The sequence below is a fragment of the Xyrauchen texanus genome, chromosome 26, assembly GCF_025860055.1.
Source record: "Xyrauchen texanus isolate HMW12.3.18 chromosome 26, RBS_HiC_50CHRs, whole genome shotgun sequence".
In the NCBI taxonomy this organism is placed as follows: domain Eukaryota; kingdom Metazoa; phylum Chordata; class Actinopteri; order Cypriniformes; family Catostomidae; genus Xyrauchen; species Xyrauchen texanus.
This window is the reverse complement of record NC_068301.1, coordinates 30,794,523-30,821,398: the sequence shown is the minus strand read 5'-3', so window position 1 is coordinate 30,821,398 and position 26,876 is coordinate 30,794,523. Positions and strand designations below refer to the sequence as shown.

General features: G+C 38.5%; 1 protein-coding gene across 1 annotated transcript; it reads left to right on the top strand.

The window, feature by feature from the left end:
- Window positions 1-24,413, top strand: LOC127619935 (integrator complex subunit 3-like). The gene is made up of 29 exons (XM_052092968.1): window positions 1-93; window positions 779-862; window positions 2,741-2,824; window positions 3,224-3,337; window positions 3,438-3,522; window positions 3,608-3,674; window positions 4,162-4,303; window positions 7,739-7,868; window positions 8,016-8,113; window positions 8,240-8,431; window positions 8,565-8,652; window positions 8,767-8,846; window positions 9,018-9,109; window positions 9,282-9,388; window positions 9,566-9,685; window positions 12,551-12,680; window positions 12,774-12,828; window positions 12,914-13,017; window positions 13,714-13,878; window positions 16,283-16,436; window positions 16,542-16,610; window positions 16,721-16,796; window positions 17,612-17,725; window positions 18,240-18,288; window positions 18,380-18,547; window positions 19,130-19,230; window positions 22,203-22,275; window positions 23,224-23,380; window positions 23,470-24,413. The coding sequence occupies exons 1-29, from the start codon at window positions 10-12 to the stop codon at window positions 23,545-23,547; spliced, it is 3,060 nt and encodes a 1,019-aa protein (XP_051948928.1). The 5' UTR covers window positions 1-9; the 3' UTR covers window positions 23,548-24,413.
- The last annotated feature ends 2,463 nt before the right edge of the window (window positions 24,414-26,876 follow it).

Here is a 26,876-nt window from a genome sequence, read left to right as displayed (position 1 = left end):
CGGGAGGAGATGGAGCCCTCGCCGGCGAAGGGTAAAGCACAGGGTCGCCTTCTGGTGTCCACCAGCCTGGACTCCAAAGATGAGCTAGAAGAGGTAGGGAGCGACCCTAAACACATATGTGTCAGTGCCTCCTCCATAACACACCCTTTGTGTCCGAAAAACAATGTGAAATATCATGAAATTACAAAAGGACATCCAGAATGGAGAAGTTGACAATGAGAGTAAATTGAAAGCTGATTATTATCTTTGCAATTAAAATGAGAAATGAGTCGTGGAAGCAGTCTAAACAGATCTGACACATGCAGACAGTAGCGTTATTATGTAAGAAATGCAATAAGAGTTAGCTGATTGTGTCAATGACACTGTAGATGTGCTGCTAAAGTTATTAAATGGGGATGCAACCGGGTATCTAATGTAAAATCAGACTATATATATATGCATGAAAACACGAGGATTTTGCTTTGTGTAAGCTGATTGTGATCTATGAAACATTAAGGGATGCCTTGTGGCTGCAGTGTAAACAGATGTTGAGTGGAGATCTGACACATGATGTCAACATGTATTAAATGCACTAAAAGACATCCCATAATGTCAGTAACCATGTAGATTTGCCCATAAACCTTTTAAACCTTAATGCAACAGTGTCCTTAATGTGAAAGACAATTTCTCTATGAAAGCATGAGCATTTTAACTGCAGTATTACTTCGCATATTTGTGCGGTTCTTTTAAATGTTTGGTAATGTGCTCATCAGTTGGTATGTGTTTGTATTTATTTCAGCGCCTTGAGAGGTGTGTAATCATCACCACATCTATAACCAATGGACTGTCTGAGCGAGAAGCCAATGATGCACTTACTGCCCATGTGAGTGTTTATCAGTCACACACACTTTTAAAACATCCACAATAACACACAACATTCATCTTCTACACATTTATGTGATTCATCAATATCAGGAATGACTCCTTATCCCTCTTATGGTCTTATTATTCATAGTGTAGAGTTCCTGAAAATACCCTTTATACCTTATAAATTCAAGATTATTTTAGATTTGCCCACATCATACAGTTGAAAGCATGACATTAAAGAAAACAACATGTCACAATTAAGCAATAAGGTATGAGAGGCTGTTCTATACTGTGAATATTATCATGGATATATTCTGTGACTATATTCACAATAATAAGACTTATGACATTTTTAAGCTACATTTTATTGTCATCCTTCCGCTAGAAGGTATAGTGCCTTACATGGTAACTTTGGTTAATAGTCGGCCTCTAACAGTGGCTACTCTATCAGCTCCGACAAATTGAGCCTTGGTGCTCATGTGGGGTGTGCAGTTCAAATCTGGCCTGCAACATGTCCTGATCCCATTCCCCCAGTGTTCTCCACCATTTCCTGTGATTTCTCCACTCTCTATCTTAAGTATCAAAAAGGCAAAAAATAACTAGGGATGTCCCGATACCGCAATCATGTCTGCACCGTACCACAAAATGATACAGTATCATCTGACGTACAAATGTCATTCAGTGCAAACATTACAGTCACGTTGTGCCCTAGGGTGATTATTAAACCCTAAAGGCGGCAATTTAATGGGATAAATATTTGTTTGCACATGCTGCACGCTTCAAATGTGTGCGCTTTAAAGTGAATGCGTGGAGCCCGTGTTGTGCCAATGGCGACTGCTCATACCATTTAGAGCTCTGTTTGTAGCAGATGACAATGATCAGAGCGCTATTTCACTTTGTAGCGCAAGGCACATATAGACTACATATTTACTGAATTAAATGGCAGCCTTTTGCGGTTAAAAAAACGTTTGGTCTCTGTGTGTTTCTGGCGATCTGCATTATGTGTGTGCGTCATATCACCTTGCATAAGACTGTGTGTTCGGTTTTGTGTTTGTTTTTTTTATATCAGTGTGAATTGTTTGTGAATCAGTCATAATACGATTCAAGCTTTGCAAAGGAACTGTTATTGAAGGATGGGGCAGTTAAAAATACTTGCGTAAACCATGAGTAAACCATTTCATTCTGAATATTTCAAATGTTTTATAGTTTATTAGTTTGTGGTGCTGCTGTTTAAGATATTTGGATGCAATGCGTTGGATGTTCGTTTTGTGTAAAACGTGAAATTTAGTTTTATAATATTGTGGAGCTTGTTCATTCCCCTTTTTTTTTGAGGGGCTGCACGATGTTAGCCAATCATAAAAGTGGCCGTTTACATTGAAGTTTGAAATAATACAAATAATACAATATGTTGAAAATGTATTTTATTTTCATTTGATTAAATTTTATTCAGAGAACATTTTGATGATGTAGTTGAAATGAACTGTTGATATGGAAACAAAAAAATAGGTATCGGCGAATACAGAAAAGAAAGTATCTGTATCTGTACACACTTCTCACAAAAATTATATCGGAACATCCCAAAAATAACATTTAAAAAATATATCAACGTGTATATCTTATCCACAAACAATGCACTCATCACATTTGTCTTGCACTGTATACTTTATTCAAGTCCAACTGCACACTTTTTTCTCTCTAATCTCATATTTCTTTCTTTGTACATTTAAAAATTTTACTTTTTTATTCTCTTTTGCATTTATAGATACAGTATTCACTTTTCTAAATTTTATGCCCAGTCTGGGGTTTTTAATTTAAATTGAACTAACTGAAATAAATTGGCTTCACTTGTAACTTGATGTTTGAAAATATTTGATGATATTTTTTTTGTGTCTAGGTGTGTAAGGGTCCACAGCAGCATGAGGAGGTGTGTTTGGGTCTCTTCACACTTCTGCTCACAGAGACCTCACAGGCACAGAGGGTACGGCAACAACACACACTTTCAGAAGTATTATTTTTGAAAACATCCTCCTCATACAACATTTTCACAACTGCCAAAAACTTTTGCCCAGTACTGTACGTGTTTATTTTTTGCTCCACAATCACAATATTTCAATGGCTAGATAATGACCTTTGAGTCCTTGTGTTGAGTAAAAACCCAAATCTCAGACATTATTTCACTACAATGTGTGATTGTTCATATGAAATTCCAATGATTGGTAACTGGAAAAAATGGAAAATCTGACCCAGCCATCTCAGTAAAATGATTTGTAAAAAAAATCTTTATCCAGTAACCTGAACGTTGTGGAAAAGTCATGGAAATTGATGGGTCAAAAGGTGTGGAAACCCTGCACTATTAACATAACATTCTGTCCTACAGTGCTTCAGGGACTTGACGCTGGTGAATCGGGACGGTATGAATGTTGTGCTCATAAAAATCAACCAGATCCTCATGGAGAAGTTCCTTAAACTGCAGGACGTGTGTCGCACACAGGTGGGCTCTCGTTTGTTGTCTTTTACTCTGGTGGTAGTGAAAGGATCAGTTGTTTAGTGATATTTATAAGTGATATCTTGTCATGTGTGTGTATGGGCAGCTGGTATGGTTGGTCAGAGAGCTGGTGAAGAGTGGAGTCATTGGTGCGGATGGAGTCCTCATGACACTTATGAAACAGATCGCTGGTACGTTTACACACACATATGCAAATCATAACACATATTTACAGCATATCCCTATACCACGTGTCTAACCTACACCAATCTGCAGGAGGAGATATCTCCAATAAAAACCTGTGGTTGGCTGAGAGCGTGTTGGAGATCTTAGTGGACCAGAGGTGAGAGGAGTTCTGAATCAAACAGCATGTGACATCAATCTCTTGCCTTGTGCAAAGTAGCTACATACAGTGGGCTTCAAAGGTCCACGTTGAATTATGGGATTTACAATGTAATTTAAACATAGTTTTATGGATTTGGAAAAAAGTCAAATCTATTTGTTTTTAAATGTACACTAAAACAAAGAAGGGTTAACTAGAAATATCATGCTGCATAACATGGATCACCAGGTTTGGCTCAAACTTGTGAAGTCTGTGCCAGCTCGAGTGCATGCTGTCAAAGCATAAGTGGGACACATAAAATACAAAGAAATTCATGTTAATTCTTTTTTAAATAAACTCAACTTTTCACTCAAATTATGCTGTTAATAGGATTTATATTGGGGAAAAAACATTATTATTTATAAAAATGTAAAATAGTAGCATTGTGAATATTGACATTGTAATGGAAAATGTGTTGTTCCTTCATTCAAATTTCTTTGATGTACAGAGAGTGGGTGGTGAAGAGTGGGATGTTAGTGGCAATGTCTGTATACACATACCTGAGGCTCATTGTGGACCATGGGATCCCCAGCCTGCTCTCCCTCAGACAGAGAGAGGTGGACTTCTGCATCGGCCTGCTCAGAGAGAGGGTAAGTGACCCAGAAGTAGAGGAGAACAATCTAATGAACCAGAACGGGACTTGACATTGGTTGAATTCGAACCCACGTGTCCCACTGGAGCACCAAGTCTCAAGATTTCAGGAGCATGAGGGAGTGTGCCTATAGCTCGCTTTTTTTTTATTTTTATTTTTTTTAGTGGATTTACAAGCACCTAACATATGGTTTTCATTGAGAGTGACTCACAGTACACTAACTTGAAGGACGCTCTCCTTATAGCAGGGTGGAGTTAAGTATCTTGCTCAAGAATAATAAAGCTGGATTTTAATATCTGTATCTGGGTCAGCTGTTCCCGAGAGTCTTTTTAACTTGTGACTTCAGTTGAACCAGCAGGAATTTTTAGACTGCCAGTGCTCATCCATTCAACATTATGTTGAGTAAATTAAGATCATGAAATCACAATTGACCATATTTACTCTTTCATTATTGCTTGTGACGCTAGAGAAAAAAACATGTCAGTTTTCATAGTCTTTCATCAAAATGTAATAACTTTCTCTGCCTCAAACAACTTTTCTGCTAATGTAATTAAGGCCATGTGGGAGGGGAAAAATAATATTCAACTATAATATCACAACCTGTTTTATTCAGAAAGTTATTTACAAAGTTTTTTAGAACTTTAGAATTTCTATCAAATTGAATGATCTTGGGCTACGTCTACATTAATCCAGATACATTTTAAAACAACATTTTCGTTTTCAAAACGCTCTCCAGCTTTGCTGGGGTGTTTCCGTGTCCCACCAGCATTTTCCAAAAGTTGTTCATCCACAATGAAACGTATGAAAACACTCTTAAAGGGATAGTTAAAAATGTCATAATTTACTCACCCTCATGTCATCCCAGGTGTGTATGACTTTCTTTCTTCATCAGAACCCATTTAAAGAAAAATAGAAAAATATCTTCGCTCAGTAGGTCCTTAAAAGGCAAGTAAGTGTATGGTGATCTGACCATTTGATGCTCCAAAAAGAATAGACAGTCAGTATAAACATCATCTATATGACTCCACTAGTTAAATGAATGTCTTAAAGGGGTCATGACATGGTTTTTTTTATTGTATTATTATGTTCCCTTAGGTGCAATTATAGTATTAATATATTTTTTTTTAAGAAAAACTTTTAAAATCTAGTGATTTATGACCTTTTCCCACCCTGTTTCTCATCCTCTGATTCAAACAGTCTGTTTTGGGGCGTTTTCCATTTAAGACTTCAGTGTTAACGCCCACTGTTATGATTGGCTAACGTCAGTGCCTATGTATCAATTATTGACGCTCCCAGCCAGAACAATATGCAAGTAAACTAAGTAAAAACACTGTGATTATTCATAATGAATGAAATTGCGCTTTAAAAAGTAGTTTAAAGTTTAAAATAGATTAGGCCTACTTACAGTTTGCGCGTCGTCGTTGTTCCCAGAATAGTCGGCACAGACTTATCTTTGAGCAACAGTTTTCTGGCAAAGAAAGCATCATATTGAGATTTGTTCTCAAAACAGTCATCCTTAAAATGTACAGAACAAACGCTTAAGTTAACACTGCCGTGACTGGATCGTCCGCAAAAAATAAACTGCATCCATTTTTCCCTGACGTCTGGATCTTTCGGCAGCTTATTCAGAGGTTTTGTTTGACCACAGCCAGGAACAGCACATCTGTGTGGCATCGTAATTTTCCTGTGCACAAGTAGTCTCTGTCAGAGCTCGCTGTCCATCGACTGAACACTTGTGAAGCGCACGGCGATACTGAAATGAGCGTAGCTGTCTTGCGCTTAAAGCGTAGTTATCTTGTGCTGGAGGCGGTCATATGCAAACGCTGTTACGTCACTTCTAACCGACACGTCACTTCTAACCATGAATCCAGAACGAGCTGTATTTTGAGCTTGATTAAATAAATGATTTGTTTAGAATGGGGAGGACGTCTTAAAATATTAAACTTGCAGGACGTTTTAATGATACAAAGACCTCTTATATACCAAAAGATCAAGGCAAATTTGGTTTCTCATGTCATGACCCCTTTAAGTGAAACGCTTGCTTTGGCTGTGAAAAAGAGCAACATTTAAGTACTTTTTAACTATAAATCTTTGCTTCCATTCAGCAGCCCTATGCGCATTCATGAGAGGGCGGAGTTCATGCGGTCTCTTGTGAAGTATTCACGTTGGCATGCTATGGATCTATTCTTACAATTTTATTTCAGTTGAAACATCCAGTTTGAGCACACACACGCCCCATTGTGAGTAAAACCGCTTCTGTACAGCATTCCTTCTGGCTGTAAACAGCCCCATTCTTCCGGGTGTGTCGCACATGCTTCTGTTCTTGTGTGAAAATGCCAACATTATTACGTCACACGTGCTTACTGCTGCTGACTGGAAGCAATGATTCATAGTTAAAAAGTACATAAATATTTATCTTTTTCACATCAAAAGTGATTGTTTCGCTTTAGAATCATTCATTTAACCAGTGGAGTCGTATGGATGACGTTTATGTTGACTGTCTGTTCTTTTTGGAGCTTCAAAGTTCAGAGCACCATCCACTTGCATTTTAAGGACCTACTGAGCTAAGATATTTTTCTATTTTTCTTCAAATGTGTTCTGATGAAGAAAGTCAGTCATACATATTTGGGATGGCATGAGGGAGAGTAAATGATGAGAGGATTTTCCTTTTTGGGTGAACTAACCCATTAAAAATCGCAATCCATATACGGTCAAACTCAATTTGTCCTTGTGTTTCCTTGCCAGACAGCAATTCAGAGTATGCTTCTGTCGCCTTTGAAGGAATGCAATGTCAAGGTTGTACAAAGTAACTTTTATCTTTAGCAACACTATCGATGTTAATAGCAGGTACAGCAATGCCGTTTAACATGGACATTTTGATGATGTAGTTGTTTTGTTTTGGTTTGAATGAATCACGTGACTGCATCACATGACAACAAATATGTCATTGTTTTCAGATATCACCGTTTCCCCTTTCCACACTACAGCGCAAAGTCAATGTTTTAAAATGTATCCACTTGGGAGAACCTTTTCGAAAAGCTCTGTTTTCACTGTCAAAATGCCATATCTGAGTGGTCGAAAGGCCAAAGTTTAGAGAAAAAGATACGTTTTCAAGTGAAAATGTATTACTCTGGATGTGGCCTTATAAGAATTGTATTTGTTTATTGTTTTTAGTTTCTTAAGCTACTTTTATATTACCATGAAAATAGCCTTTGATGCTGATATGGCATTAAAAAAATAAAATAAATAATACCAACCTAACATGTTGCATCCAAACAAATCCCCATAAAATCAAGTCCCATCCTACATTATTCCCCACTGAACATTCAGATCCACATTTAGAAATATGTTGCTTTCTGGAAATTAAATGTTTTATGAATGCAATTACATTTTGTATCGAATTGCTTTATTGATATTAATGTGTGTTTAACAGTTCATGGAGTGTTTTATTATGGGAAGGGATCTGGTCAGGCTGTTACAGAATGTGGCTCGTATTCCAGAGATGGATTTATTGTGGAGAGACCTACTGCACAATCCTCAGACCCTCAGCCCACAGTTCACAGGTGTGTGTGTGTGTGCGTGTGGGAATTCATACAGTAATACTTCCATTTCTTACAGATTAATAGTGAACCTAGTGGTGAAAATAAATGTGCGGGTTTAAAATTCAATAATCAAATTATTATTTGTGTGAAAAAACATTTTTTTTGCAGGTATACTACAGCTCCTCACCTCTAGAACCTCACGCAAATTTCTTGCCTGCCGCCTCACACCCGACATGGAGACCAAACTACTGTTCATGACCTCGCGGGTAAACACACACGCTTTAATACTACATGAGATGAAACCACATTGTAGATTGTGGCCTATGTAACCAGATGTGCATAAGACTTGCACCAGTTACACATCTTACTAAATTGACTCATCCTTGCTGTAGGTTCGATTTGGGCAGCAGAAGCGCTATCAGGACTGGTTTCAGAGGCAGTATCTGTCAACAGCCGAGAGCCAGTCACTGCGCTGTGACCTCATCCGTTATATATGCGGTGTGGTACATCCATCCAATGAGGTGCTGAGCTCTGATATTCTACCACGCTGGGCGATTATTGGCTGGCTGCTGACTACCTGCACGGTAAACAGATAGTAGAAATTGTTATTGTTATTGATTAGAAATAATTTCCTAAAAGAGCTACTTCTAGAATTGTTTACATTTAAAATGTTTTTATATCTGTGTAATAGCTTTAATTCTGTCTCCATTTCCCCAGTCTAATGTTGCTGCATCTAATGCCAAACTGGCCTTGTTCTACGACTGGCTCTTCTTCAACCCAGAGAAAGACAGCATCATGAACATCGGTAAGAGAGACAGGAGCCCATTAGTGTGTCTTTCAGCCGTGAATTCATAGACGGACACACAAATCTAACAGATGCTGTTTTTGATTTCCCTTTGATCTTGCTTTCTAATTTTAGAACCAGCTATTTTGGTGATGCATCACTCCATGAAGCCTCATCCTGCTATTACTGCCACACTACTAGACTTTATGTGTCGGGTAAGGAACTGTCTCTCAGTATCCACCACTTATCTATGAGCTTGTTCATTTCATCCAAGTTAGAATGAGGGATTGAACTGAATATGATTTAGAATTTTTTGAATTGATTATTGTCTATAAAATTGTCCAAGGGGAACACTCTTTTACTCTTTCACTACTGTTCTACTTTAGATCATCACAAACTTTTTCCCACCACTTGAGGGTCAAGTGCGGCAGGGCGTCTTCAACTCTCTCAACTTCATCATGGAGAAGAGAGTTTTGGCGTGAGTTTCACACACACAGACCTTTTAGGCTATATTAGTGAGAACCACTTATTGACGGATTGATTCTAATACTAAGCTAATATTTGCACTAAACAAACCCTCACAGAAACCTTTTGACATTATAAGTCCGATTTGATCACTTAATAATCTCCTACATCTCTACCTCATTCAGTCACCTGGCACCACTGTTTGACAACCCTAAACTGGACCGTGAGTTGCGGTCCATGCTGAGGGAACGCTTCCCAGAGTTCTGCAGTTCCCCGTCCCTGCCCACAGAAGGTCAGAGCTCCACCCACTTTGTTCGTCACATGTTGAAATGTGACATTACAAGATGTCTTTAAAATAAAAGGCCAATGCTAAAAGTGCTTATGAAATGCTGACAATTGTTTAAAATCTGGAGAAACACCAGATGGTTCACATGTTTTAATTCTGGAGACTTTTACTCTGTTCGTGCAGCAAAAATGGAGGAATCTGCTCCATTGGACATGGACAATCATGTGCTGGAGAAAGAGGACTGTTGCTATGACAACACAGATGCTACCTTTAGTGATGATGAGGAGGAGTTGAACAACAAGGGTAAGATGCACTTTTAGCACAAGCGTTTTTACCGCAGAAAATAATTTTGACTCGTAAAAACAATCAAAAATTGCATTTACAGTAAAGCACTTACAACGGAAGCCATTTCGAAAGTTTCGCCATGAGATTAGTGTGACAAACATCGCTCACTAACCTTGTCTGCCTGAAACTCCTGTCGTGACTATGTAAAGCTGATAAACTATTTAACTTTCACACTATATGCACAAGGTTACCAGAAACACAGACAGCTAAAGCATTGTTTCCATGAAGCAAACTACACCTAAAGGAATTATGTCATAAAAATAAGCTCATCCAGTGTTTCCCCTTGGATTATTTTCAGCAATGCCCCTATTTACGCTTGTCGGTGGAGGAATAGCTCAAAACAACCTTAGAATCATTATAGATGGGTTATTCATGTTTGCCTTGTCATGTGTGTTTTATTTATTCTGAGTTTTTGACATTTGAAGGGAAGACCAGATAGCTCTAGTAATAAATGTCAAATAGTGAAATGCCTCAACTCAGAAAATTACTTGGAAATTTCTTTTTTACATAAATACAAATAGATTATATAAACCAGCGGCGGTTCTATGATTTCAATTTTAGGGGGGCTCTGCCCCCAATGACGCTATAAAATGTGTTCCACTCTGTTGAATAGATGATGTTTTTTTTACTGATTTACATAATTGAAGCAAGCCTTCTGAAATGAATTCAGAATATTTTATTCTATAATAAGCATTTATATAGTTATAAAATATCCAAAATGGCTTTAAGAATACAGACAAACCATTGTAATTGTTTTAACTGTTTATTTATTGGTTTTATGTTTATGTTTAATTTGTTCTAATCATTCCTTTTTATTCTCCATTTAGTAACACAAAAATATAGAACACGAATCAATCATTTCACTACTTCTGTAGTTTAAATTTATATCAGACACCACAAAAACATATTACTACAACAAATGTCACATTTATTTAGGGGAGTGAATTAACTTTCGATGATGTTTCTCTGTCTGTCATTCAGATCTATTCGCTGATTTGTTCTGTGACAGTTTTTGTAAATCACACCTTAACCAGTAGGTGACAACAAATGAACATCTTTTATGTGTTTTGAGTGAGTAGTTTAACCATTGATAAAGCACTGAGTCGTTAGCTACTGAAACAAGTGTAATTCTACAGAAATGTGCATGTCTACAAATCTACTTGGAGAATTCAGCTGTGTTAAGCATCAAGCTTTTTACCCACAAGTGGCACCAAAGCAGAGTATCATTTTGGGAACTACTGTGCATGACTATGAAAAAGGAAAACAATATTAGCCTAAAATTAATAAGTATTTCTGTCAGTCAATTAAAGTTTTTCATCATGATTTAATACATTTTTTTTTGTTAATCGCAGATTTTGAATGTGCTGAAATTTGACATTATATACTTTTATTTTGTAGAACTAGTCCACACATACTTTGCATATTCATTGCATTGGGCATTAAATCTTTTAAACTCTCTTCCAAAATATTAATCTGCCAGTAGTATGTGGCTATTTGCTTTGTTACAGCAATCATGAAGCAGCATTCATGATTCATGTCAGGGCGGTAACATGGTGAGATCAGAGAGCGGCACTTTGAACCCACCATACGTCACCATATGTCAACTACATTGACCCACCTGGGCTTGTTTTATAAATTAAATTGTGCTAAGAGATCCTTTCTCCATCACTGACAGGGAAGCGCTGTCAGATATTCTTTTATTTAATGAGATTACAACCTCCGCAACTCTTATCATTGGAGAGAGTGTAATGGTACACTTCAGCATGTTAAGACCATTCTGCCCACAGAATGCTATGGAACCACCACGTATGCTAAGCTTGTAGTCTCCACTTGGTAGAGGGTCTTTGGCGCTGTGACATGTGCATTAGTGTAACGACTCCAGGTGGATGCATTACAAAGGTTCTGCCCTTCCCACCAGTGTTTATGCTGTATTGATGATAAATGCGTTAATTGTGATTTAAGAAAAATGTGTGCATTAAACTATTTAAATTAATCTCATACATTTGTGTTAATTTTGACAGCTCTAATTATAAGGGATTTTTCATTGTAATGTCATCAGTCACTTTTACTCCTAATTTGTCCAGTCACTTTCTCTCCTTGTTGTACAAGATTACCGAAGTAAATGAACAGCATACCACCTCCTCTCCTTCAGTCGGTCTATAGATTTTGATCCTCAGTGGGGCAAACCAATGATATGTTCCTTCCCAGCTCCACACTCATGCTATTGGCTCATGCAATAGTCAGTCTTTAAAGGCATTAAAAGCACCAAACAGTCTCACATTTCAAACTAAAGCTCATTGGCTTTGAAAGGGAGAGACTTCAGTGAACGAAATAGGAGTCTGAATGGAGGTGAACAAGATTTTTACAAAAAGACTGGTTCATTAACAAAAGAAACATCACTACTGTGCGCAGTGTGAAAAGCGCGCAACTGACTGGGGCTAGCAAGCATTACATTGCATCATGAATATTAATGTGAAATTACAGCAGTGGTGCTCAAAATTCAGTAGCGGTGGTGCACTGTAGGGGAAACACTGGTTCATCCCACAGCTAAAATAATTATTTAGGCAACTTTATGGCTCAAATAACAAAAAGTTTTGTAATGAAGTATTTAAGCTTCACATTTCATCTTTTAAACCCTGTGGAATGCCTTGGCCAATAGACTTCCATTCTAAGAGTTTTACTGGAAACACAATTTTCGAAAATCTATTTTAGTGGTAATTGACCACATCAATTAAAGATGATGGGTTCAATTTTACAATATATTTTTCCAGTTAATGTCACTGCAATAATGAAATAAACTTGCTTTTGCCTGTTTATCCCAAGGTAAAAAACGTGAATTTAGGTTCCATCAGCTCAAGGAGACCTACATTGATGAACCTGCTGACATTACACCTTTTGTAGACCAATTAGATGAAGCGCTAAAAGAGAGGGTCCTGCAGCTGCAGAAAGGGAGGTATGTCTGGATGCACATGAGTAATAACCTGTATTAAAACTATATTAGGATCGAAAGTGCACATTCTCACATTTTCTGCTCTCTATCTCTCAGTGACACAGAGGCGCAATGTGAGGTCATGCAGGAAATCGTGGACCTTATTTTAGAGGTGAGCTTTGCTCTGGGTAAAGTATATAGTATGAGCTTTTAGAAATGGCTGATGATACACGTTTTGGTCATATGTTCTCTTTCAGGAGGATTTTGATTCAGAGCAGATGTCCACTCTAGCTTCCTGTCTGGCTGAGCTGTTTAAGAGTCACTTCAGAGGAGATGTGTTGCCTGAGGAGATAACAGAAGAGTAAGAAAATGCCTGTCTGATTCTGTGACCATGTTTCCACCTGGTATTAAGATGCTTTTTTGGTGATTTGATCTCAAGTGGTCTGCGCTAAATACAGGTGGAGACTGGGGCCAAAATTATTTATGACCGGATCATTGAAACGACATAAGGAGGTAGTCAAAAACGCATGTGACCACATTTCATTTGAGGTGTGAAATGCTAATGCATCCTGAATGCGTCCCAGACAGCAGCTTTTATGTGAAGTGTTTTAGAAGGTAATTTTAAAAGTAAAGTATTAATTTTCTTTTTATGAAGTAGTCCGATTTAATTTTAGAAAAGTAATAAGTAATTTGAGTAACTTACCTAACACTGGTTAGCACACATGCTCCAGACATATTGAGCAGTGGTGGTTATCTGGGAGACGTGGGGTTGAATCTGGTCTGTGTCATGTTTTTTGCTTTTATGGCCTTGTAAAGAAATCTTGCACAAGGTTGAATGACATACAAATAATATTTATAATACAAAGAATGAAAAAAAAAAGTTAAATCTGTAATATAATAAATCAGACTTATTGCTCTCCATCTGTCGTTTCTTTATTACCATCAGTAAAGACTAACCTGCAAATAAATACATTTATCTGGACATTTCTTTTACTCAAATGATGTTGTCGACTTCTATTTAAACTGTTTAACCATCTCACTGTCCGTGTGTGTCCAGGTCACTGGAGGAGTCGGTCTGTAAGCCGGTGTGTCTGATCTTCAGGAACTTGTGTCAGATGCAGGAGGATAACAGTGGCTTTTCTGTTCTGCTGGACCTGCTCGCTGAACTCTACCAGAAACAGCCAAAAATTGGTTATCATCTGCTCTACTACCTCAAAGCCAGGTGGGGGCTAGACATTTAGTGTTTAGTCCAAATAAGTTATCTCTGTGTTATGGGGCAATTACGCTGAGCGATTTGCAGTGACAAAGCTACAGGATGTCATTCACTATTGATAGATAGTTGTCTATTTGAGGAAACATGCGACAGAGGCCGTTCATGACTCTGCAAAAAGTTCAACTAAATGCAAATGAGCAACAACAGGAAATATAGCTACAAGAAGCAATTACCAGGGCCACGCACTTAAACGGCAGAGTAGCAGCTAAGCATAGCCGAATAATTAAACTAGACCAAAATCCAACCAAGCTGTTTGAAGGTTATTTGTAGGTATAACCATTCTTTATAGCTTTTGACCACTAGACAGTGCTTGGCCCGTAATTACGGGGTCAATTACACAGGGTTTCCAAGGGTCTTAAAAAGTCTTAATTCGCCTTCCGCAAAATAAGGCCTTAAAAAGGTCTTAAATCAGAGCAACAGGTCTTTAATTCATAAGGCCATGGCATTAAATGTTGTATGAGGGATTGTTTTCTCGTTGCGTTTAAGTAGGGTGACCAGACGTCCCATTTTAAGGAGGTGTCCCGACAATTCTCTAAACGTTGTAATTATGTCCTTGTTTCAGCTGGTAGGCTCATTGATTTTGTTTTTACTACTTACATTTGATGTACTCATTTTCCTTCTCGCTATTGTGTTTGTATCGTTTGCAGAGAAGAGAAGCAGTTTCAAAGTGTTGCACGTTGATTTGATGATACTTTCATTCTAGTCTTTCTACAAATCAAGAACTGAAATGTGCAGAAGATGCTGAGAAACCAAATAATTTTACTGTAGTTGTTTTTTTTTTGGACATCTTTACTGCTCAGGACAAAGTAGGGATTCATGAACAATTATTACACAAACAGTCATTGATCATCGAGAAAGCAACACACCATATTGTGTTTTGGAATGTAAACTTCTTAACAGGAAATATTTGTGTAAATTCAGTTACTATTTTGTCATGTGGAGTATATGTGAGGATGTGTTATGTCAAATAGCTTCTTCGGAGCAGTACTAAATCTAAACTAAATGCAATTTTTATGATCCCTCATTAAAAAGGGAAAACGCACACATTCCTTAAATTGTATTTAGTTGGTCTTAAAAAGGTTTTAAAGTCTTACATTTAGCTTCAATAAACCTGCAGAAACCCTGATTACACCAACTGCGTGTAGGGACGTATGATTCCACATCACTTAGGATTGTAATAAATGTGGTATAAAACAAATACAATATATCTTTTGACTAATAGGTGCCGCTGTCCCCAAAGTTATATGGTGCAGTCAAGGTGTGACAACAATGACTCTGATAATGACAATGTACAAAGTTTCATGTCAATATGCCAAAGTGTTGCCAAAATACAGCCTCAGATCCTTTCATGTCAATATGCTAAAATGTTGCTTTTGATAGCTTTTTGTCCCTAGATAATACATGACAAATTTGGTCCAAATCAGACATACGGTCCTGGAGGAGTTTGAAAAAAGTTTTTTAGAAAATTAAAAATGGCGGAAAATCTAGTGTGCAGATCTAAAAATGACACAACCTGACCTATGGCAAAATGTCTGTGAAAATTTTAACAGTTGGTGTTGCTAGAGGATATAAGTAAGAGACCCCAAATTTGGGTGAGTCACATTTCAGACTTTCCTCTATCAGTGTGCCAAATTTCATATCTTTCCTATGTACGGTTCTGTGGGCAGCCATAGATTTCAATGGCAGAAGAATAATAAGAAAACTACACCAACACTATAGGTGCTTTTGCACATTCGGTGGTTGGCCTGTAAAGAGGACAGTGGAGCTCATGTGATCTGCCTGTAAATTTTGCCAAGTTGCACATTTTCCTGGTTCAACATCCTTGTTGGTCCTGGAACATCATTTCTATCAACCAATCAGATTTTAGGCTTAATGTTGGGTTTGCCTTAGGGCTAGGGTTTGGGCCTTAACCATTCTTATAATCCTCTGATTTTAGGGATTATGTTTAGGGGTTGGGATAGGTCTATGTTTGACAGATATGTTGGTCCAGCACCATCCTGGAACACATCCTACTTGGAAAATGAACAGTGGCTGTATTAAAGCAGTGGTTCTCAAACCAGTCCTGGAGGCCCCCCAGCACTGCACATTTTGCATGTCGCCCTTTTCTGACACATCCAATTTAAGTGTTGTAGTCTCCACTAACGAGCTGATGAGTGGAATCAGTTGTGTTTGATTGAGGAGACATCCAAAATGTGTAGTGTTGACGGGCCTCCAGGACAGGTTTGAGAACCACTGTATTACAGGACATTCTGTTAGTGTTGCTTAGAGTTTTTCCTCATTTGTTGGCTGTATCACAGTGCAAGGCTACTGTTTTCATAGTTGACTGTGCATTTTTGCTTTTGCCTCCCTGCAGCAAAGCAGCAGCAGGAAAGATGAGTCTTTACGAGTCATTTGCTCAGGCCACAGCTCTGGGTGACTTGCACACATGCTTGATGATGGACATGAAGGCCTGTCAAGAGGATGATGTGAGGCTACTGTGCTATCTCACCCCTTCCATCTACTCAGAGGTAACCCATAATTGCATCACTCCAAATAGCTTTTGCCTGCAGTAGATTCCCTTTACCTCTTTGTTTTGGTCTTTATACCAACACTGATCAATCGCTCTCATACAGTTTCCTGATGAGACCCTGCGCAGTGGAGAGCTTCTGAACATGATCGTGGCTGTCATTGATTCTGCACAGGTATGAAATTAACTCCTTTATTGTTGATCATGTTCAGATTCACGGTGCTAAACTTGTTATTCCAATCTCTGTTCATCTCCTCTTGTTTTCTATCTATCTTCTCATCACAGCTACAGGAGCTGATGTGCCATGTGATGATGGGTAATCTGGTGATGTTCCGCAAGGACTCAGTCCTTAACATTCTCAGTAAGTTTAAGGCCGTTTTCTTACGTTAGAGCCACCTTCACACTGTTAGTTGTCAATGTTAATTTCACACTCTTTTAGTCCAATGTTTCTTGGATGACTACAATTTATTTTTGTTCGAGATCCATTGATTTGCACATCTAAAGATCTTCCTTTGGAAAAGAAAGAACAACTTGTCGAATTAGTTAGTGACAGCAGGTTAATACAACTATTTGACACTTGCTCCCTCTACTCTGTTTTGAGTGTCATTAATAGGTGATTATCCTCAGCTGTGTGACAGCTATAAAATTGCTTCTGCCTTTCGCCTCCACATATTTGTGTGAAGCAGGGTTTTCTAAGTTGACGGCACTGCAGAATAAATACAATAAGGTCCCATTTGTTAACATTAGTTAACTAACAATGAAGAATACTTTTACAGCATTTATTAAATATGGTTAATATTAATAAAAGTTAACACCTTAACACTTAACATTGGAGTACCATTTGTTAATATTAGTTAATGCACTATGAACTAACAATGTATAAAAAACAATTTAACTACCATTAACAGATCCATAAATGCTGTAAAAAAAGTATATTGTTCTTTGTTAGTTCATGATACCTAATGCATTACTAATGTTAATGAATGGAACTTTATTAAGTGTTACCAATACATTGTATTAATATTATCAAACATTGTTAGAAGATTATTAAAAGTGCAGTGCTGCCCACATCCATTATTGAAATCTGCTGCTCAAAGAACCCGAAAGTGCAGTTGCCTGCAGTGTGATGTCATGGTAATTTCATCTTTAACCTTGTAAAATGTGTGTGTGTTATAGTTCAGTCTCTAGACTGGGAGACGTTTGAGCAGTACAGCACATGGCAGCTCTTCCTGGCACACAGTATCCCTCTGGAGACGATCATCCCCATTTTACAGCACCTCAAATACAAGGGTGAGCATCATTCTCCATAAGCATACCAGTGTTGGGTGTAATCTAATTACTTTTTAGTACAAAAAGTAATTTAGTGCATTTCATTCCAAATTCTTGTAATCAGATTACAGTTACTGGCTTTCTAATAAGTTACTTTTATTACTTCACTTGGATTACACCCATTTCTAAAATAATAATCTATATGTAGAATAAAGCATGAAATAGTCAAATTAAAATCTGTTTGCATTATTTTGGCTGTAGTGCATGCATCCCCAAACAAGTTAATGATCAATGAGAAAATAGACATTATTTTTGATTCATTGAGTGGAAAAACAAAAGCTTTTCTGTGAAAAGTGTTTTAGAAAATAACTTGAAAGTAATCTGTAATGTGATTACCTTTTTGAATAGAAGTAATCAGTAATGTCAGAGTAGTAATTGTAGTAAAATCCTTTTTTTGAGTATAATCTCATTCTACTCAGTCACATACTCAATCCTTCTAACATTTCCTGTAATCCTCTTGTCTCTCTGCTCACAGAGCATCCAGAGGCTCTATCCTGCTTGCTCCTGCAGTTGCGCAGAGAAAAGTAAGTGACAAACGGGTATTAGTTTGTTCTCTGCTGTGGAACAGAATCTGTTGGGATTAGTTACTGACTTTCTTACTGTGTTGTGCCGAAGGCCCAGTGAAGAGATGGTGAAGATGGTTCTGAGCCGACCTTATCACCAAGAGGACCAGTTCACCACCAGCATCCTGCGGCACTGGGCGGCTAAACATGATGACATGCTGGGAGAACACATCAAAGCCCTGCTCATCAAGAACAACAACATGCCCCGGAAACGACAGAGGTAACAACACCTTTATCTCAATTCCCAAACAAGACAGACCTACCCCAAACTCAATGCCATTGGTCGAGACAATCCTCTGTTTGTTTGCCTTTGCACAGAATCAGTGTTTTGTGTCAATGTATTACTCTTTTCTGAGAAATGCCACAACTAGCTTAGTTTTTTTTTGGTCTGTTGATGTATTTCCTACTGAAACATGAATTTGGGGTCGGACATGCCAAACAGTTTGTGCCTTTTTTTTTTTTTTAAATAGCCAAGAGGGTTTATTTTACATCAAACCTGGCAAAGCCACACATTTTTTTAGAAAAATAAAAATACATCTGCTAAATGACATGTAACTATCTACTGAGCCTGTAGCTTGTGACCTAGAACTTGGCCTTGTGCCTTGGTGCTCATGTGAGCAACGTGGGTTTGAGTCCAGCTTGCATCGCCATCAGTCTTATTCCCTTCTCGTCTTTCTATAATTTCCTGTCCTTATTTCACTACGTATATAAATACTATTGCCCCTCAAAGAAAATGATATACAATATATATATATATATATAAGCACGAGCAATGATCTGTTGTTTGTGTTGTGCTCTGCAGTTTGAGGAGTTCCAGCAGTAAACTGGCTCAGCTGACCTTGGAACAGATGCTGGAACAACTAGACAGCTTGAGACTCAATCTAAGTAACACCAAGAACAACTGTGAGTTCCTCCTGCAGTAAATCTCAGACTTCTCACAGTCCTTGAGAGATGCATCACTGATTACCTTGCCAGACTTGTGTCCGTTTCACTGTACATTTTAGCTTCTTTTCTACTATTGGCCAGGGATATCAACTGGTCAGCCAGGGCCAATAGCCTCAGACCTTGAGCCGCAAAACCAAAATCAAACTGTAAAAAATAGCTCTGCAGCTTTGCCCTAAAACCCGCCCTTAATAGGCCGCCCTTTTGCAAACGTCACACACCCTGCCCATTTTACAAGTTGAGGTATCAGACTCTGGAGACTAGCTAGCCCCAAAATGAACATGGGACCTGTACTGTGTCCTCATTTTTTGTTTTGTTTTCCCCTAACCTGCAACGTTGTGCTCTGGATACCCAACTTGTTAATTTCTGTGACAATATACTTAATCACGACAGTTGATCTGAAGTTGCACATTTTCGTCAGCCCAAATATTCACAAGAGCCCTGATTTTTGTCTACTGGCCAGTATTGACAATTTCCATTCTCCTTTGATCTGCTGAGTTAAGCTGGTATCTATAAATGAAGGATTGGGAAATAAGTGTCTTGGTGCTGAAACCCATGACCTAACTCAGCAAAACTCCATCTTTGACATTGACCCCACCTCAATCCTCTGTAGGGCTGTGCAAAATGTAAAATACATTTTATCGATAATCACCTTAAAAAATATCAAGAGAAGGGTCACTGAATAATTTTGCTTTATTGGTTTTGCTGTAAAATGTTTATTAATTTAATAAAACACAAAAAACTTAAACCAAAAGTATTTCTAAATTCACATTGCACATTAAACGAAACTAAAAAAGCAATTAAAATAACAAAGTGATCAAAGAATATTATATAACCACCTTTCCAAATCAATACATTTACAGTCTCCAACGGTCCATTTGCCATCATGCTAGAGGTCTGCAACTCAACCTGGGCCCAACGGAACCCGATAAGTCAGGTTTTCAAGTAGAACTTCGGGTTTAGGCTTAACGAACTTGTTTCGCGCACCTGCTCTCACTCACAGACATGCACGAACAGATGCGTTAGGGGCCGTTCACACCGAACGTGTTTTTGCACACGTCTGTTCTGTTTTCCTATGTACACACATACTGGATGAATGTCTTTTGATATTTGCACCGTGTCTCACTTTTTCTTCAGCGTCTTGTGCATGACAGCCACATTTTAAACACCATGTTAAAAAGAACTTCACATTTTCAAAAACTGATGTTGAGACACCTGTGCGCTCTTTCATTCTTTGCACTGTGTCTAGATTGTTTTTAGCACAGTTGTCACAAAGATTCAACATTATAAACAAGTTCAGGCTGCATATAGGGGACTGTTGCATTGTCTCATTTTATTCCAAATTGTTCTGCACTAAGTGAAGTTTCCACACATAAACGATAAGGCAATGCTTTTTTCCCCTTCTGCTCTAGTGTAATAAGGGGCTGCTGTGCCTTGTTAAAATTGTGTATATTTACTGTTACAAATGTTGCCTATATGCTTGCATAAAATACAGCCTATTACAACAGTACTTGCTAGGAGAAATTATATAGCAAGCGATTTCAGGTCTGGGTCGGGCTTAAAATCTGACGGTATCATTCGGGCCGGGTAGTGTCACAGGGTACAGGTCGGGTTCTGGTTTAATTTTAAGGCCCGTGCAGACCTCTACATCATGCAAGTATTTGTCTATGACAACAGGTGGGAAATTACTAATAGCCTTAAAATTAAGAACTAAAGACAATTATAAATGTAAAGATCATAATAATAATAATAATAATATATACAGCTCTGGAATAAATTAAGCGATCACTGCAAAATTATCAGTTTCTCTAGATTTGCTATTTATTGGTATGTGTTTGAGTAAAAAGATAATTTTGGTTCATTTAGAGCATTTATTTGCAGAAAATGACAAATGGTCAAAATAACAACAAAGACGCAGTGTTTTCAGACCTCAAATAATGCAAAGTAAACAAGATCATAGTAATTTTTAAACCACACAATACAAATGTTTTAATATGTACCAATAAGCACAATTACTAATCAGTCTTTCGCAAAGACAAATATGCCCGATTCCAGCCTTGTTGAATCCCCCCTGATAATCGCTGATCCTCCACCAAATTTTACAGTGGGTGCGAGAGACTGCATCTTCAAGGCCTCTCCAGGTCTCCCGTCTAAACATTAGATGACCAGGTGGAGGATCAGTGATGATCTGGGGGTGCTTCAGCATTGGCTGAATGGCCACAAGCCATCAAACAAAGCCAAGCTGCTTGAATTTTTGTGCCAGGAGTGTCAAAGTCACCCAACAGTAATGTGAAATACTGGTAGAGAGCATAAGATGCATGAAATCTGTGATTTGAAGATCAGGGTTATTCCACCAAATAATGATTTCTGAAATCTTCCCAAGTTAAAACATTAGTGTTGTGTTTAAAAATGAACATGAACTTGTTTTCTTTGCATTATTCGAGGTCTGAAAGGTTACATTTTTGTTATGTTGACCATTTGTCATTTTCTGCAAATAGATGCTCTAATTGACTATTTTTATTTGGAATTTGGGAGAAATTTTGTCATTACTTTATAGAATAAAACAAAATAATTTTACTCAAACACATACCTATAAACTGATAATTTTGCAGTGGTCCCCTATTTTTTCCCAGAGCGCAATATATATATATTTGTGTTGAAATCAGCATTGGGATATTTGTAAGACATAGCCGATATCCGATTACATCATTCTATCGCCCAGCACTAATACCCAGTTGGCCTTCTTTGACCCAAGGGTAATCGGTGGGCCAGGGTGCTTGGCCGTTGGCCCCAAGGAGGCACGATGAAGCCCTGGAAGTGACATTGGGAATGTAACTGGGCCTGGCACGCACTAGCATGCCCTCGTTTGGCCTGATAGTGGAAAAATGACTACTTACATATTGATCCCTTAAATATTCTTGTTTCTGTGACAGTCTTTTCTCAGACGCCCATATTACAGGCCCTGCAACATGTTCAGGCCAGCTGTGATGAGGCCCACAAAATGAGGTAGGTGTTTATTGGTCCTTATTAAAGGAATAGTTCACCCAAAATTTTACATTTTGACGCAATTTGGTAGGTGTGGGTGAGAAACTGATAAATATTTTAGTCAATATTTACAATCAATTCTCCTCTCTGCTGAGTCGATCTCCACTTTAACTTTCACATTCTAGTGTTTTTTGATGATTCACATTCTTCATGCATATCACCACCTACTGGGCAGAGAGAAGAATTTCTAGCAAAAATGTACTTAAATATTTACCTTTTTCTCACCCACACTTATCATATCTCTTCTGAAGACATGGATTTACCACCAGAGTCGTATGGATTACTTTTATGCTGCCTTTATGTGCTTTTTGGAACGTCAATATTTTAGCACCCATTCACTTGCATAGTATGGACCTACAGAGCTGAAATATTCTTAAAATCTTAATTTGTGTTCTGCTGAAGAAAGAAACTCCTACACAGTCGGGATGGCATAACGGTGAGTAAATGATTAAAGAATTTTCATTTTTGGGTGAACTATTCCAAGCATCACTGTTACAATTGCTAATACAGTACTTGGGGAATGGAACAAACTCCTAACCAGAAGAATGAAACTTCTGCAAATAACTTGTCAAGCACTATGAAACGGAATATATCCTGAAATCGTGCTGCTTGTTGCTATTGTGCTATTACGTGTATAAGTGATTTTCACATGGCGAATGATAAAATGGGTGAAAAAAACATAGATTTCCATAGAAGGAGGGTACCAAACTATACTCGTGACCACAATGTCATATAAACTTCAGGGTGGGCTCTTTTATATTAAGCTTGTAAGTAACACCTAACAACCACTTGATAATTTCTGAAAAGATTTTAGTCATATTCTAAATTGCAAAATGAAAGTGAAATGTGCTTTTGGAGAGACTGATTTCTGCCTGTTCTTATGTGACTAACTCTGCTACTTCCTGGCAGGTTCAGTGATCTTTTCTCACTGGCCGAGGAATATGAGGATTCCTCCTCCAAGCCTTCTAAATCTCGCCGCAAAGCCCCAGCGTCCTCGCCGCGATCCCGCAAGGGTGCGGCTCCACAGGTCTGCAATGACGATGAGAGCGCCTCCAGTACTGCCTCAGTAAATACACAACCACAGCATAACATTTCCATTATCACATCCTCAAAATGGCTTTTAGACAAACCATATAATAATCATTTTATTTCCAGGAGGAAGAGGACTCCAAACCCAAAGCCCCCAAGAGGAAACGGAAAGGCTCATCTGCCGTAGGTTCTGACAGTGACTGAGAGGACAAAACCTGGTCTCCATGCCAACCACACCCCAGCAAAAGCACGCCCCCTCCACGATTGTGACATCACTGGAGACTACCTGCCAGTCATTTACTCCAGCCAATCAGGGGCTGCCTGCCCAGACATATTCTCCTATTGCAGGGGCAGAACTCTTTTTCTATGGACTCAAAAGCCATTGGCTGGAGCCTGGGAGTCCCAGCTAGCTCAAACTACTGGACTCAGGCTATTTTAAGCCTGAGAGTTTAAGTGTAAGGATGTGTGCAGTAGGGATGGCTAAACCTGGATGGAAACTAGATCCAGACTGGCATAGACTGGCAGACTGCCTCTTACAGGAGGGTTTCTTGCTCTTCTCAATGGCCCACCCATAAAATGTCATGGTAATGTACTTCAAAAAGAGATTATTCACATGATAATGAAAGTGAGCCCAGATTACAGACTGTAAATTGAAGTACAGGGATCTTAAATTGATTAAAGATTTTACTGCATTTGGAAATATGGAAAACAGATTAGAAACATCAGGTTCAAGCATTTTATCTGATGTTGAACAGCTTTCCCATGCCCATCGTAAATAAAGATTGACGGTCTGTCCTGTTTGGATGCTGTGGCTCTTCAGAGTGGAGCCTGGGACTTTACAGAGGGAAACAACTTCTCATCTGCAAATTTTTATCTCGTGTTTGGAATGCACAGAGGTGCAGAAAGTGGGACTGTACAAATGGAGGACTTGACTTGTTGATGGACTTTTAGAAAATTCTTTCTACTGACTTATTTTCATAAAACAGATTGTAACTATGTTAATGGACTATGATATTAATAAAAAGGCTGGAAAAAGTATGGTTTTGTTACCAAAAGTTTCACCTTTCACAAAAGGTGTTTTTTTCCATCTGTCTGTTTTTTTTTTTTACATTTTTTATTTTTTTATTCTATGTATGTCTATGCACTAGACGTGCAGGACTACCGTGTGTTTAAGATGCCGTGTCAAGTAAAAAAAAAATGGTCTTTAGACCTGCTCTCTATTTCATTCATTGCACTGTGCCTAGGGCTAGCTCAGATAGAGGTTCTGATGGATAGGAAGGCGTAAACTCGTTTGCAGGATGTGGGATGATCCATGTCAATTTGAATTCAAGCAGGCATACACTGAATTTCATGAAAGCACAACTGGACCCGACTCCCTTAGGCCACATCCACACTAATTTGTCTTCAGTTTCCTAACCTAATTGTTTTCCAAAATATGTGGTTATTGGGGTTGCCAAATGTCCCATTTTAGCTTTGACGTTCTGTATTCTGACCAAAATTTGGACGTCCCATACTAGACGGCTATTGTCCTGTATTTTAGATGGCAAGGCGCTTTAGGATGACCCTCATCTTGTATTGAAGCATTCCAAATGCTCATGCATCCCGTATTCACGTGGTGAAAAGTTGGCAACCCTAGCGGTTATCACTTTTGGTTTAGAAAGTTTTTCAGTTGAGGAAAACGCATTTCCAGCATGGATTGGAGGCGTAAAAACTCAATGCGTTTTCAAATGAAAATGGATTAGTGTGGGTGTGGCCTCTCATTGATTAACAAATGCCTACATCAGAGTGCGTAAATGTTCTCAGCCAGCTTCTTATTCTCAACTATTGGTCGCATGACTGAGTGTCAGTTTCACAAAGCCTTGTGTTTTCCTGCTCTGTCCTTCCAATGCCTTTTAGAATTAGAAGCATTCATGGTGTTCTCTGCAATGTAAGTGTAGTACTCTAAGCTCTGTTGAACAAACTTTACCATATTTAAATGCATTCTGCAGATTTTCTTCCAAGATCAGCAGTGAAAATATGGAAAAAAAAACCTGCCTAATCCATCTGGGCCTACTTGTCTGTAAATGCAAAGCACAAATATTGATGCAAGATGCAATGATTTTGACAGCTGAGTTGATTACGCTTTTTGGATGTATATCATTGTAGTTTATAATGTATGGCATTAACACTTGACGGGTCACATTTGAACCTTTTGATTTTCATAAAAATCTGTGCTGTTCCTGCACAAAACCAGCTCTGCTCTGGTCAATTTACCTTTTGAAAAAAAAAGTTTCTGCCATTCATATTTAAGTGAATCTGACATAATTACAATTTGCTTTCAATTATATATTCATATATCCTGTGTTTGCTTTTAGATTTGAGTAGGAAATGTATGTGCCCTACGATTCAGTTCAGTCGACATTGCGGTGAAATGCTTTGGAGAGCTCCTTCTCTGACGACCTAGTAGAAGCCCTTGTATCATAACAGCAATCTTGTGATTGTCCCTTTAGGCGTGCATTTGCCCTATATAAGCAGGCTCTCAATGACCATTTCTTCATAATTTTCTTCAAGACCGAAATAGTTTGATCTTGTCTATGACAATCATCTCATCTGAGCAGCCTTCTCTTCACCCTCCACGGACCCCTTCCAGCAGAAGGGATTTCCCTGCAGATGCATCAAGACATTCTTCGCCTGACTCTCAGCAATGAAATATACACTCACCTAAAGGATTATTAGGAACACCTGTTCAATTTCTCATTAATGCAATTATCTAATCAACCAATCACATGGCAGTTGCTTCAATGCATTTAGGGGTGTGGTCCTGGTCAAGACAATCTCCTGAACTCCAAACTGAATGTCAGAATGGGAAAGAAAAGTGATTTAAGCAATTTTGAGCGTGGCATGGTTGTTGGTGCCAGACCGGCCGGTCTGAGTATTTCACAATCTGCTCAGTTACTGGGATTTTGACACACAACCATTTCTAGGGTTTACAAAGAATGGTGTGAAAAGGGAAAAACATCCAGTATGCGGCAGTCCTGTGGGCGAAAATGCCTTGTTGATGCTAGAGGTCAGAGGAGAATGGGCTGACTGATTCAAGCTGATAGAAGAGCAACTTTGCCTGAAATAACCACTCGTTACAACCGAGGTATGCAGCAAAGCATTTGTGAAGCCACGACACGCACAACCTTGAGGCGGATGGGCTACAACAGCAGAAGACCCCACCGGTACCACTCATCTCCACTACAAATAGGAAAAAGAGGCTACAATTTGCAAGAGCTCACCAAAATTGGACAGTTGAAGACTGGAAAAATGTTGCCTGGTCTGATGAGTCTCGATTTCGGTTGAGACATTCAGATGGTAGAGTCAGAATTTGGCGTAAACAGAATGAGAACATGGATCCATCATGCCTTGTTACCACTGTGCAGGCTGGTGGTGGTAGTGTAATGGTGTGGGGATGTTTTCTTGGCACACTTTAGGCCCCTTAGTGCCAATTGGGCATCGTTTAAATGCCACGGCCTACCTGAGCATTGTTTCTGACCATGTCCATCCCTTTA

Coding starts and splice junctions, on each gene's coding strand:
- LOC127619935 (XM_052092968.1), top strand. CDS start 10: ATGGAGCCCTCGCCGGCGAAGGGTAAAGCACAGGGTCGCCTTCTGGTG. Junction 8,114..8,239: donor TACTGTTCATGACCTCGCGG/GTAAACACACAC, acceptor TCCTTGCTGTAG/GTTCGATTTGGGCAGCAGAA. Junction 8,432..8,564: donor GGCTGCTGACTACCTGCACG/GTAAACAGATAG, acceptor CCATTTCCCCAG/TCTAATGTTGCTGCATCTAA.